The sequence below is a fragment of the Erythrolamprus reginae genome, chromosome 7 (genome assembly GCF_031021105.1).
Source record: "Erythrolamprus reginae isolate rEryReg1 chromosome 7, rEryReg1.hap1, whole genome shotgun sequence".
In the NCBI taxonomy this organism is placed as follows: domain Eukaryota; kingdom Metazoa; phylum Chordata; class Lepidosauria; order Squamata; family Dipsadidae; genus Erythrolamprus; species Erythrolamprus reginae.
This window is the reverse complement of record NC_091956.1, coordinates 41423356-41437233: the sequence shown is the minus strand read 5'-3', so window position 1 is coordinate 41437233 and position 13878 is coordinate 41423356. Positions and strand designations below refer to the sequence as shown.

The 13878-nt window shown below is 45.0% G+C and overlaps 1 protein-coding gene across 7 annotated transcripts in view; it reads left to right on the top strand.

The window, feature by feature from the left end:
• LCORL (ligand dependent nuclear receptor corepressor like) overlaps nt 1–13878 on the top strand; it is a 299948-nt gene that overhangs the window by 48885 nt on the left and 237185 nt on the right. For all 7 annotated transcript variants that reach the window (XR_011559595.1, XM_070757381.1, XM_070757386.1 and 4 more), the window contains exon 2: nt 6835–6900. Coding sequence is in view for 6 of the 7 variants with exons in the window: in XM_070757381.1 (XP_070613482.1) it covers nt 6835–6900 (66 nt within the window). In the remaining variant the exon portion in view is untranslated. The remainder of the gene's footprint in view (nt 1–6834; nt 6901–13878) is intronic.

Sequence of the window (13878 nt, the reverse complement as noted above, 5' to 3'; positions counted from 1 at the left end):
TTCGCAGTTTCTCCTGAAGCCGAACGCTAACTTCCGCGTTCGGCTTCAGGAGACAGCTCCTTGGCGCTCGCATCCCGCGTGTTTTAAAAGGTTGCAGCCGGCCTGGGGGGCTCGGGGGGGTGCTGGCAAGCCCCCCAGGCCGGCTGCGACCTTTTAAAACACGTGCGCCGCTTCGCAGTTTCTCCTGAAGCCGAACGCTAACTTCCGCGTTCGGCTTCAGGAGACAGCTGTGAAGCGACGCGGGTGTTTTAAAACGTCGCAGCCGGCCTGGGGGGCTCGGGGGCTTCCCCCCCAGGCCGGCTGCCACATTTTAAAACACGCGCGCCGCTTCGCAGCTGTCTCCTGAAGCCGAACGCTAACTTCCGCGTTCGGCGGCAGCGGTTTTTTTTTGTTGTTGCATGGATTAAGTGACTTTACATTGTTTCCTATGGGAAACAATGTTTCGTCATACGAGCGTTCCGACTTACGAGCCTCCTTCCGGAACCAATTAGTCTCGTAAGTCGGGGTTCTACTGTACATATCATAAACCCCTTATTTATCCTATATATCTTCCATTAATTTTACCTATGTAATTCTATATAGTTCTAAAATTCTAATCCAATTTTACAAATTAATATATCCTAATATTAAACAACAAAATTAAATTAAAAACAAAACATAAACATATGAAATTCAGACTTCTTCCCCCCCCTCTAAATAGTACATTCTCATTTTGTTTTTTACTTTAAAATAAGGTATGTGCAGTGTGCATAGGGATTTGTTCATAGTTTTTTTTTTATAGTCCGGCCCTCCAAGAGTCTGAGGGACAGTGAACTAGCCCCTGTGTAAAATGTTTGGGGACCCCTGCCTAAATATATCTTTTACCATCAAGAAACCATGTTAACCATGATAAAACCTTGTTTTTATCTTCTTTGTTAATCAAACTAATTTATGAGTGGAAATACAAAGGTATATTTGCTCCCAACTGGTATATTATGTTCACAGAAGGCTTCATTTTAACAGAAGGCTACAATTGTTTGCATATTTCTTTGGCTATAAATGCCAACCAGCAGTGGAATTTATTAAATATCTTGCTAAATATCTGTCCAGTCACCAAAGTATCATTCATTTGCTGATTCCTCTAGTTCAAAGTTTCGAAATGTATATTAGGATATTACTTAATGTTCAATTTTATAAGAGTTCTGTTTTAAGCTAATTTACAATGTAAATAAGAGGCTGCCACAAAGAAGGGGGAGTCAAGTTATTCTCCAGAGCACCTGTAGTACAAGTAGCACTGAATGGGGGTTCCAGCTGATGGCTTTCAAAGGGGTGTGGGGGGGTGTATGTGAACTCACACACCCCATGAAGGTACGCGACGCAAAGTTGGAGGAGGATCCCAGGGAGGAAGGATGACAATGGGAGAGGAATGGAAAGAGGGGGTTTTTGGGTTTGAGCAAGTGTGTTTGTTTGTGTGTGTGTGTTTTCGTTTTGGGAGAGCCAGGAGGACGCAGGGGATTAAGGAACAAAAGCAGAGTCCTGGTGTGTTTGTATAAGATCTCTCTTCCCCCTCTTTCCCGGCATGAGAATGGGAGAGGAGTTAATAACGATGCAAAAGGAGGAGGAGAAAGAAAGTGTGGATTTGGGAAGTGAAATCAAGGAAAGTGTGAGGCATTTAAGGCTTGAAATACTTGTTACCACCTTTTTATTCTAAAGAAAGCCCATTTAAAAATCTTACCTGTACTGTACAAGAAAAGCTTACTGAGAAATGGGGTGAGGCACCAATAAATCGTGGGCAAAAGTGGTGAACCCAATTCCATTATGCAACTTCTGCTTCTCTGCCTCATCAGCCATACTATCCCTTATATTTATAAACAACATGTTTTCCCCAGAGTGGAGTCTAGGCTGAAAAGTCCTGTCCTGAAAGGAATTTCATTGTAATGCATCTGGGAGTTATCACGTGGCACTAAATTAATGTGTAAATTTATACTAAGATTGAGAAGAAGGCATAGAATGGAGATTTGTTTAAAACGACAACAAAATTGGTCATATGCAGATCATTTTTAAGGCTTCTCTTATCCATTTCCTCAAGCAACATCCGTTGTCATGGTTGGTTTAATTGGATTTCACTCAGTTGAGTCAATATTTGCATTCGCAGCAGGTTACACTGAATATAACTAGTCATACACTAGTACACTAATCATAGCGGGTGGGATCACCCGGCGTGGCTGCCTGTCTCCTTTTATTTATTTATTACGGAAAAGGTGCGGTTGCAGCATCCAAGTCTTTTCCGTAAGAAATAAAAGGAGACAGGCAGCCATGGACTGCTTTGGTGGCAGACGGGAGGGCAGGGCCAGAAGTGTTTGGGTTCGGCGAACTTACCCAAACTCTGCTGCCAAGTTCAGCCGAACCTGCCGAACCCCAACTTTGTTGGGTTTGCCCAACACTACTTAAGACTAATAATGGCCCAAGCCTATTATAGCCATTCTTTTGCTGATTTTTGTCAACAGTAGCTCGAGTTACTATTGCTGTAAAAGCAATCAAAATTTAAAGCTTGCTTTAAAACAAACAAACAAAAAAGGAGGAAATGCCCTCAGGCAAGCAAGCATGGTTAAATAAAGTTTTATTCACTCTTAATCAAATTAATATTTCTTTACAAAATTTAACTGCCTATGAGCATAATTTTTGGCACCAAAAGCTATTGCTTAGACCATTGGTTTATTATCAAGTTCTATTGGATAAAAACATGGTCAACACCTATATCATTAACAACCTCAAAAAGGTTTTTTGTAGTTGTGCTTAAATTCCTTCAGGTCTGCCTGGATTCCAGTTCGTTGTGTGAAACATAAGATGGCATTGCATCAAAGGAGGCTGTAAAACCTGATTCTGAACTTCTCCCTAAATCCTCAAAATGCTCAGAAGGACAGAAATCGGGCTCCTTGAAAAATTCACCAAATGACTTTCGGAAAAGTGCTATCTAATCAATCCAAACAGCTGTTGGAAGAAACAAGACTTGGAAGAAAACTCTGAAGAACTTTTTATAAGCCGCTTATTTAAATGCTAATTCTTTTTATATTTTGTATCTTAATTTTCATGTATATTTTGTCTAGTTATTGCTATCTCTGAGCAAGGATTGTGAAACACAAACACCTTTATCATGAATGTTAAAAATGTATCTATGATGTTAAACTATATTGAATGTTAGATTTATATGCATATCCCAACAAACATTCTATCCCTATTGTAATGTTACCTTTACTCTCACCAACCACATTTATTTATTTATGTATTTATTTATTTATTTGTCCAATACACAATACATATTGAAGAGAATAGACATGTAGTAATATATATATATAAAGAAAAGGATAGAAGAAAAGATATAAAAATAGAGGAGAAGATGTATGAAAGGAAGAAAAGATATATGAGATAAAGGAGAGGCAATTGGACAGGGGACGAAGGGCACAGTGGTGCACTTATGTACACCCCTTACTGACCTCTTAAGAACCTGGAGAGGTCAATTGTGGATAGTCTAAGGGAAAAATGTTGGGGGTTAGGGGTTGACACTACTGAGTCCGGTTCCACGCTTCGACAACTCAATTGCTAAAGTCATATTTTTTACAGTCAAGTTTGGAGCAATTAATATTAAGTTAATATTAAGTTTAAATCTATTGCGTGCTCTTGTGCTGTTGCGGTTGAAGCTGAAGTAGTCATTGACAGGCAGGACATTGCAGCATATGATCTTGTGGGCAATACTTAGATCGTGTTTTAGCCATCGTAGTTCTAAGCTTTCTAGACCCAGGATTGTTAGTCTATTTTTGTAGGGTATTCTGTTTTGAATGAACGTTGGTGGCTGCAAACTTCATGGGGCTAGAAACAACACCTTTTAAAATTATTATTTTATTATTTATTATTATTTATTGGATTTGTATGCCACCCCTCTCCGCAGACTCGGGGCGGCTAACAACAGTGGTAAAACAACATGAACAATCCAATTAATAAAAACAACTAAAAAACCCTTATAAAAAAAAAACCCCCAAACATACACACAAACATACCATGCATAACTTATAGTAGCCTATGGGGAAAGGATAACTTAACTCCCCCATGCCTGGCGACAAAGGTGGGTCTTAAGTAATTTGCGAAAGACAAGGAGGGTGGGGGCCGTTCTAAGCTCTTCCCCTGGGGCCCGCCAAACGACATTGTTTGGTTGACGGGACCCGGAGAAGGCCAACTCTGTGGGACCTTATCGGCCGCTGGGATTCGTGCGGTAGAAGGCGGTTCCGGATGTATTCTGGCCCAATGCCATGTAGGGCTTTAAAGGTCATTACCAACACTTTGAATTGTGACCGGAAACCGATCGGCAGCCAGTGCAGGCCACGGAGTGTTGCAGAAATGTGGGCGAATCTAGGAAGCCCCACGTTGGCTCTCGCGGCCGCATTCTGCACGATCTGAAGTTTCTGAACACTTTTCAAAGGTAGCCCCATGTAGAGAGCGTTGCAGTAATCGAACCTCGAGGTGATGAGGGCATGAGTGACTGTGAGCAGTGACTCCCTGGCCAAATAGTTTTGTGGCCCAGCGGGTGCGGGAGATGGGGCTCATTTTCCATGGATGTTTTCGGATGGACTGCTCTGGTACTGGGGCTGTTGTCCGTGCCAGCTTCGTGGTCTGATCCTGTCTCAGTGTCATGACAATCCTGCCGCTGGTTATTTTGGGTTGTTCAAGACTTTGGAACTAGTGTCACAAACATTTTGGTGGCCACGGCTTCACGATGATGTACAATCCTATGTAAACACCTATGAATGTTGCTGTGTGGTCAAGTCTGCCAAAGGGGCCCCCGCCTGGGTTATTACAGCCTTTGCCAATGCCCAAAACGCCGTGGGGGGATGTGTCCATGGACTTTGTGACCCATCTGCCTTTGTCTTCGGGGTTCACCACGGTGATGGTGGTGGTGGACATGTTGACACTTTATCCCCTGCCGCCGAGTGCCCACAGTTCACGTCACTGCCCAATTATTTCTACAAAACATTTCCTGGCTCCATGGCCTTGCGGACCGGGTTGTGTCGGACTGGGGGACCCAGTTCACGGCACAGTTCTGGAAGGAACAAATGTCAGCTTTACAGGTGCAGGTTTGTTTAGCGTCTACACAGCACCCTCAGACTGATGGTGGCATCGAGAAAGTCATAGGCATTCTCGAAGAGTACTTGCGGTGTTTTGTATCAGACCGGCAGTCCGACTGGTCACGCTGTCTCCTGGTGGCTGAGTTTGCCTTCAATAACTCCCGCCATGTGTCCACAAGAATCACACCCTTTTATGCAAATTTTGGCTTCCATCCCCATTTTTTCACCATTGACCGTGTTGGATTCCCCAGTCACGGCTGCGGAGGACTTTCTATTGTAACTTCATTCAGTGCATGAGATGGTGAAAAGATACCTCAACAAAGCCAAGGAGAACTATAAGAGGCATGCTGAGCAGTCTTGTCGGGATGTTCCCCCGTTGGCTGTTGGAGATCAGGTGTGGCTGTCCACAAAGTACATTGCATCGGAATTACCCCCTCGGAAGCTGGATCCACAGTTCATGGGCCCTTTCCCGTTGAGCAGGTCGTCAATACTGTGGCTTATCGTTTCACCCTGCCTGCCAACATGAGAATTCACCCAGTGTTTCATCACTCCCTATTGGTTCCTGTTCATCCTGACTGCTCGCTCTGTCCTAGTGTACCCACCCTGCCTGCACCCTGTGTTCAGGATCACCTGCTTGATGCCATTCGGGATTCACGATGGGTGGAGGATTGCTTTCAGTATTTAGTTCAATGGGTTGAGGGTGATCCAGATGATTGCTCTTGGGTGGAGGCCATTCTGGTGGATGCTCCTGCACTCATTCAAGCTTTTCATGTGCAGTTTCTGCACAAGCCCCGTACCTTGTGCAGGGTTCAAGGGAGAGGCCTTTCGGGAAGGATGGTGTTGTGGTTGGCTCTGGGCCAGCTCCTGCAATGGGGAATTTGGACATTGATTTAGGATAACCCTCAGGTTCCTAGAGACTTGTCTTTTCGCCAGCGCCTTCTGATAGTGAAGAATCATTGCCAAGGTCAGACGCTGGGGGAGTGGAATCGGAGGGAGAGGTGGAGGCAGCCAGCCCATTAGGTAATGACCCGTTAGTGAGATGTCAGACTCTGAGGAGGATCGGTTGATAGATGCCCATATGCGCAGGCTCATAGCTAGAAGGGACCAACTGCGCAGGTATCATAGAAGATAAGGGAGAACATTTGTGGCTGAGGCAATTAGGTTAATGGGTTTGCTGATAAATTATGGGCGATGTGGAGTGCACATGTGGGCATTTATCCATTTAGAGAAAGACCTTTGTTTTGGTTTGAACTGTTCCAAGACTTAGACAGACTTTTTGGATATTTCACAGTTAAGTACATCTTGTGGACTCATTGAAGGGGGATTTGCTGTGACGCTTTCACAGCTGCCTTTATCTGCTCTGTTTGTTTTTGCCTCTCGCAGCATTCCAGGACTGCAATCTGTGTGAGAGTAATTATCTGCTCTGTTTGTTTTTGCCTCTCGCAGCATTCCAGGACTGCAATCTGTGTGAGAGTAATTTGGGTCTGTTTAAAGTGGGTGCGTACAGCAATATTTTTGGATAAACTGATTTTCTTTTTACTCTGAGATGGTGTGTGTGTTTGAATTTACATTCCTAACTCATTAGAGGGTCACTTAGTGAAGGGCCCTGCATAACAGTAACCAGAAACATTTCTTTTTATTTAACTATGTGCTTATATGCAGTGATTTTCAGCTGCTTTTTTGTGAAATTATTTGATATACTGTACTGTATAGTAAAATGTTTAAATTTTTTTTTTAGGCTTTGAAAGTATTTTAGAAGGGCTTTATGGACCAAGGCTACGAAGAGACCTCAGTCTATTCGAAGGTAAATAAAAACTATTTAAAAACTAACATCTTATTTGTGGATGAAATGTTTAAAACATTTTTAACATTGAGAAATCTTATTGGATCCTTTCAATGTAAATATTATAATTTAACATTGGTTCATATTTACTTTCTTTCAAACTTCTTGACTAAAATGGCAAACAAGCAGTTAGATTTTTAATCTATAAAGTTTTAGAATTAATTAAGTCAATCTACAGTTTTCTACATTTGAATACTAAAACTCTTGGAATCTCATTAGGACTCTTAAAAAATGAAATATAACAATAGCATTGAACTGTGTAGAAACTGATTAAACCTGAAAAGCAGAGTGATTTCATATCAATCATGCCCTGCAATGTAATTTGTTTCTTTTGTTTTTATAAAAGAATGCCATATCTTTGGAGCATAACAGGACAATTCTTTAATGAGAACTGATTTAGCTACCTAGAGTCAGTAGAATCAGACAAGAATTTTTTTGGGTAGCTGAAACTTTAGAATTCTTAGTAGATATTTATATTTCAAGTGTTTTCCTTGGGGATATAGTTTCCCAGATGGTATCATCTCGATCATTAGTGGGGTATGGTAAAGATGATGCTCAGAGGCAGTTCAGAACACAATAACATAAAGTGAGGCACATATTTAATATTTCAGTGCTAGTATGTGACTTTGTTTTATTTTTATATTGCAGTTAATAAGGAGGATTGACGTTCATCAGCAATCATCAGAATCATAAATGTCAGGATACTGGTTCTGGTGGTATATGTTTTCTTCCACAGTCCAATGATTTTCTTGCCAAAATAGATATAGTTGCTCTTGGACTGCTGCAGAAGTATGATTTTAGAGGATATTAAAAGCCAATTGATAAACATGCCTCATGATTTTATGATTTCCATGATATCTTTATGAGAGATACTTGATCTATAGATGGGTAACCATGATAGTTCTTTGAGCATAGACAAATAAAAAAAAATCTTTTTAGTTTTATCAGGATTATTTTCCTCTATATGAATGTGTATGTGGAGTTAGTTTAGTTAGCTCAGAGTTAGGGAACTAATGTTTTGTAAAAGCCTTTCAACCTCCACTACGACAAATCCATTCTAACACATGGAACATAGATATGTTCCATTCTAACACATGGCAATCAAACATGTGTGGCATCTTGATTCCAAACACATTGAGTTAAAGGAAATTGTCCACTTCTATATTACCAATTTTCTGATCCATTTTTTATTGTTTACTAAAAATTAAGCAATCTTTCTAATTTGATGTATCTCTCAGATTTTAATATACTATGTATCAGTCCTTAATTATTCAAACAGCATTGGTATTCTCAAAACAGAAATTTTAGCAGCCTTAAAGCAATCTCAGGATTTGCAGAAGAATACAATTTTATATCAGACAGAAATATATTTTTTAAAAAATTTGAGTTACTGTACTTTATTGGTAATAGATTAATGATCTGACTGAATATTAATAGTATGTTCTCCATAGTAGGTGGAGCTAACCTCCAAGAATGGGATGACACTGTCCCTTCAGCCAATAAGGACTGTGTCTGACAAATTGATATCTTCGCTCTCCTGCCTCAAATTCCTCTCTTTGACTCAGTCCTTGGCCTGGCTGAATAGGATACGTGATTTTTCTGCTCCCATACTTGTGAGGTGTTTTTCCATCACGTCTGTCATTGAGTTTCTGCATGTGAGTTTTCTCCCAGCTGACCTGTCTTTCATCCAGAGACACTGGGTTGAGCATTGTGAGGGCTTCAGCGCTCTCTGTCGGCTGAGCCTCGAGCTGAGGGCCTTTCATCCATGGTGGTGTTTCCCCTCAAGTCAGTCTTAGGAGCTTTGTTCCACTCTTACTTGTCTGGCTCCTTGTGAGGCATTGTGGTCTGGTCCAACATCATTAACTGCAGTTATCACTGGAGCTGTCGAGCTCATGCGACCACCAGCCAGGAGATTTTCTGCTCAGCCACGGGTGACGGTGTGGCAGGCTTGTACATCAGGTTACTTTCGTGCAGCTGTCACCTGCCCTCCAGCATAGGGGTATTCCCCCACAGACTGGTTTTGCCACTTGCTGGCTGCTTTGTTAACTCCACTGGGCTTAACTTTCTATCCAGCATGCTTACAATGGCGTGTTCTGGTGGTGGTGACAGCCATTATCTCTGGGCCATATAGCGGGAAGGCAACCATCCTTTCATTGTTGAAGGCCACTTTGTGAGACGGAAATCATTTGCCTACAACATGGCAGTCCCTTTGTAGTGATGGTCATTTTAGAACATAGTGGTCATTTTGTTTCTACGGAACACATTTTGAGGGCAGTGGCCGCCATTTTACCCAGCTGACCCATTTTCTATGGAATATTTCTATTCTGCAACAGAATTGGCTCTTTACCTCAGCCATGGCAGAGACACGCAAGGGCAAGCTCAAAGATCGCTACCACAAGATCCATTTGGCTCTTCTTCCAATAGAGGGCACTTCCCCCACCCATATTCATCAGCCTCTCCTGGGCTGGATAAATTTCTAAGGCCACCCAATGGAATGAGAGTCACAGGGCCAAAGCGCTGGACAAGATTTGCCCCAGGTCCACTGGTGACAAGCAGACCCCTACTCGGAGCCTCTCAGAGGAGCATGCCTTAGACATGTCCTGGAGGGTGCTCAGGCTGAGATGACATCTCTTCATCCATCGGAACCCATGTCCTTGGACAACCAAAACCGACAAGGACATTCGGGAGGTCCCGTCCCATCCCATCCTGAGATTTCAGGGGCTTCAACTTCACACTCTGCTGTGACCTTTACTGGGTGTTGGGCTTGCTATCCTATTGATTATAGAAACGTTTGACCCAAACATGCAGGCTTTTATAGTGTCTGCCATCAAGCAAGCCATTGAGATGGGTTTTCAACAGACAGGCAGGCCAGCAGTTTCTGTAACCCAGCCAATTGGTCCTTTTGACCATGTTTCTGCCTTGGAGTGAGCTGACTGTGGAGACTGGTCTTATGACCACTACTCCCTGGACCAATCTTTGGGGTCTCACTCTGATTTGAAGAGGATGAAATTGATCTCGACTTTCCCGCTGACAAGGGCCTTTCCCCCAGACCAGGGGTCCCCAAACTTTTTATACAGGGGGCCAGTTCACTGTCCCTCGGACTGTTGGAGGGCCGGACTATAAAAAAAAACTATGAACAAATCCCTATGCACACTGCACATACCTTATTTTAACGTAAAAACAAAATGGGAATGTACTATTTAGAGGGGGGGGGGGAAGAAGTCTGAATATATATGTTTATGCTTTGTTTTTAATTTTCTTTTGTTAACATCTGATTGGCTATACAAGGTTCTCTTGGTTTATAGAAAAATGTATAAAAAGGTTTATAGAAAAATATATAAAGAAAGAAGGAAGCACTTTGGCATAATGGTTAATAAGTTAGTGTTGGTGTTGTACTTTTTGAAGGAACATTAAGGAGGGAATTTAATTAAAAGAAAAGTATGTACCTGGATGACAATATTAGAAAAAAAACCTTTTGCAACTTTTTTGATGATTGATATTAGTTACTGACAAAATATAGCATTTTATTCAGGGAAAATTAGATGGTACATTGTATTGTTTGAATGTATGTTGAGAGAAAAATTTAAAAAAATCCCCCCCCCCCGAAAAAAGTCCTTCCTTCCTCCTCCCCTCCATTAATTTCATTCTTCCTTCCTTCCTTCTTTGTTCCCTCCATTTCTTCTTCCTTCCTTCCTTCTTCCTTTCCTTTCTTCCTTTTCCCTCAATTTTTCCTTCTTTCCCTCCCTCCCTCCCTCCTTTCCACTTCTCTCTTCCCTCTCCCTTTTTTCCTTCTTTCTCATTAGTTTTGTTTCCCTCTCCCTCGTTCTTTACCTCCATCATTTTCTCATTTTTCTCTTTTTCTCTCTCACATTCCCTCCCTTTCTCACTTCTGTTTTCTCTCCCTCTCTCTCTTGCTTTCTCTCTCTCTCCTTTTCTTCTCTCTTCCTTCCTCTCTTCTTTTTTTTTTCTGCCCTGCAACACGCCGCAGGGCAGTCGGCTGCAACCAGGAGCTCCAAGATGGTGGCACCGACATCGGGTCGCAGTACATTGCTGGCACTGTGCTGGGCATGGGCCTGGCACTGGGCCGGGACGGAGATGCCAGCCCCATGCCCAGCGCATGTCCTGCAACACATCCAGCCGGCGCCGGCGCCGGTGCCTTGCAGCCAACCGCCCCACTGCCTCCCCACGGCTACTGTTCAGAGCCCTCCCACTTGACCCACGTTTGGCTGCGCTACCTTCGCGGCTTGCCCTTGCTGCCCCGCGCCCGCCAGAGCTGCCCGGTGCGGCTGAAGCGTGGGGCGGAGTAGGCGGCTGCTGCTTCAGGCCCGCCCCCGAGCTGAGCTTTCTTTGGCTTCCTTTGAGGCAAAACTGCAAAGCTCACCTGCCGCCTCGAAGGAAGCCAAAGGAAGCTCAGCTCAACAAGGACCGGCTGTTGGTCCCTTGAAGCTGCCGCTGCCCACTGTGGAGATCCCTTTGCCTGAACGGAGGAGGCGGCGGCGGGTTCAAGGGACCAACAGCCGGTCCTTTTCGGGGCTGCGTTGCTGCATCCTCCGATGCCGCCCACCGAAGAGATCCCTTCGTCCGGAGGCGGAAGCGGCCTCAGAGGCTGCAACGCAGCCCCGAAAAGGATCGGCTCTTGGTCCCTTGAACCCACCACCGCCGCCTCCGTTCGGGCGAAGGGATCTCCGCAGTGGGCGGTGGCGGAGGCAGCTTCAAGGGACCAACAGCCGGTCCTCGTTGAGCTGAGCTTCCTTTGGCTTCCTTCTAGGCAAAGCTGCAAAGCTCATCTGCCGCCTCGAAGGAAGCCAAAGGAAGCTCAGCTCAACAAGGACCGGCTGTTGGTCCCTTGAAGCTGCCACCGCCCACTGCAGAGATCCCTTCGCCCGAACGGAGGCGGCGGCGGCGGTGGGTTCAAGGGACCAAGAGCCGGTCCTTTTTGGGGCCTCGTTGTTGCAGCCTCTGAGGCCGCTTCCGGGCGAAGGGATCTCCTCGGTGGGCGGCCTTGGAGGATGCAGCAACACAGCCCCGAAAAGGACCGGCTGTTGGTCTCTTGAACCCATCGCCGCCTCCTCCGTTCGGGCGAAGGGATCTCCGCAGTGGGCAGCGGCAGCTTCAAGGGACCAACAGCCAGTCCTCGTTGAGCTGAGCTTCCGTTGGCTTCCTTCGAGGCAGCAAGTGAGCTTTGCAGCTTTGTCTCGAAGGAAGCCAAAGGAAACTCAGCTCGGGGGCGGGTCTGAAGCCGCCGCCGCCTACTCTGCCCCACGCTGCGGCGGCGGGGCCAAGTAAGCTAAGGCTAGGCCCGTCGCCCCGGCTCCAAGCGCGGGGCCTGGGCGGCGGGCAAACATTGGGAGGGCCTCGCCGTCGCCTGGCTGGAGAAGAGCTCCCCTCCCTGCGATCCGGGACGGCATGGCCGTCATCAAGTTAGTGCACGGGGGTCCTGATGGCTTGCTTATGGCCCCCTCCAGCCGCTCTTGCAGGGCTTCCAGGCTCCCCGTGGGGCGGCGAAGAAGCAAAAAAGCGGCACTGGAGGGACCAAGACGGTCTGCAGCTGAGCGTCTGGAGGAGGAGGAGGAGGAGGAAAGCCAGGGGGTGGGGAGGAAAGCGGGCCTGCAATTGGCCAATTTCTTTCTCGCCTTCAGGGAGAGGAACTGTTGCTGTTCTGCCATAGGATGCTTTCCTCCCTGCCCCCTGGCTTTCTTCCTCTTCCTTGCCGCCGCCAGACGCTCAGCAGCAGAGTGGAGGGGAGTATCGGAGCTTATGGTAAAATCTCGTACGCTACCGCGGGCCGGATAAATGGCCTCAGCGGGCCGTAGTTTGGGGACCGCTGCCCCAGACCCTCCAGCTTCTTTGGCTCTTTTTCACCCTGGTCTTTTCAAGTCACTTTTGTTTAAGGCAAATAATGCCTTTGGGTTGGCGACCTCAAGAAGCCTCATCCGTTAAGGACCCTCTGTTTGAGGAACCTACTTCTGAGGCTGAGGTGATTTCGGCCCCTCCTCTCTTTGTTGATGCCGTCCTGCAGCAATGGCAGACTCCCACATCAGGGCCCTTGCCCACTCATTTGGAAAAGCGGTATTTCAATATGGCACCTGACCAGGAGCAGCATCTCCAGCTGCCTTCTGTTGACACCCCAGTTTTAGCTTTATATTCTTCCAGTCACCTGCCAGGCAAATCCGACGAGTTGTTATGACCGGCAATGTTCCCTCTAATTTATTTCCAGTGTGGGCGGAAAAGTATAGTGTCTGAGCGGCAGTCCCTTTGGGACTGGGCGGCATAGAAGTATGTATGTATGTATGTATGTATGTATGTATGTATAAATAAATAAATAAATAAATAATTCCCTTCTTTTTTATTAAAAGAAATTAATAATAAAACAAAACCAAAATCTATTACTATTATTACTATCTTCTCTTTTTCCATCCCTGTCTCCTCCCCCCCTTGTGTGTGTGTGTGTATAACAGGTGAGGGCTATTGGAAATGGTTCAAGAGTTCACACACACACACACACACAGACGAGGCTGGGTTTTTTTCCCTGTTATTATTTGGGTGCTTTTTACCATATGCTTTAAATCAAGAGTCATTTCTCTCTCTCCCCCCCCCACTTGCTCTCTCTCTTTCTCACTTTCTCTCCCTCTCTATCTCGCTCTGTCTGTTGCTCTTTCTCTCTCTCATTCTCTCTCTTGTTTTCTTTCTCTATTGCTTTCTTTCTCTTCTCTCTCTTGCTATCTCTCTCCCCCCTTTCTCTTTCTCTCTCTTTCTCACTTACTTTCTCTCTCCCTCTCTTTCCATCTTGCTCTGTCTGTTGCTCTCTCTCTCTTTCTCTCTCACTCTTTCTCTCTTGTTTTCTTTCTCTCTCTATTGCTTTCTCTCTCACACTCTTTCTATCTCTCTTGCTTTCTTTCTCTTGTTCTCTCTTGCTATATCTCTCTTGCTATATCTCTC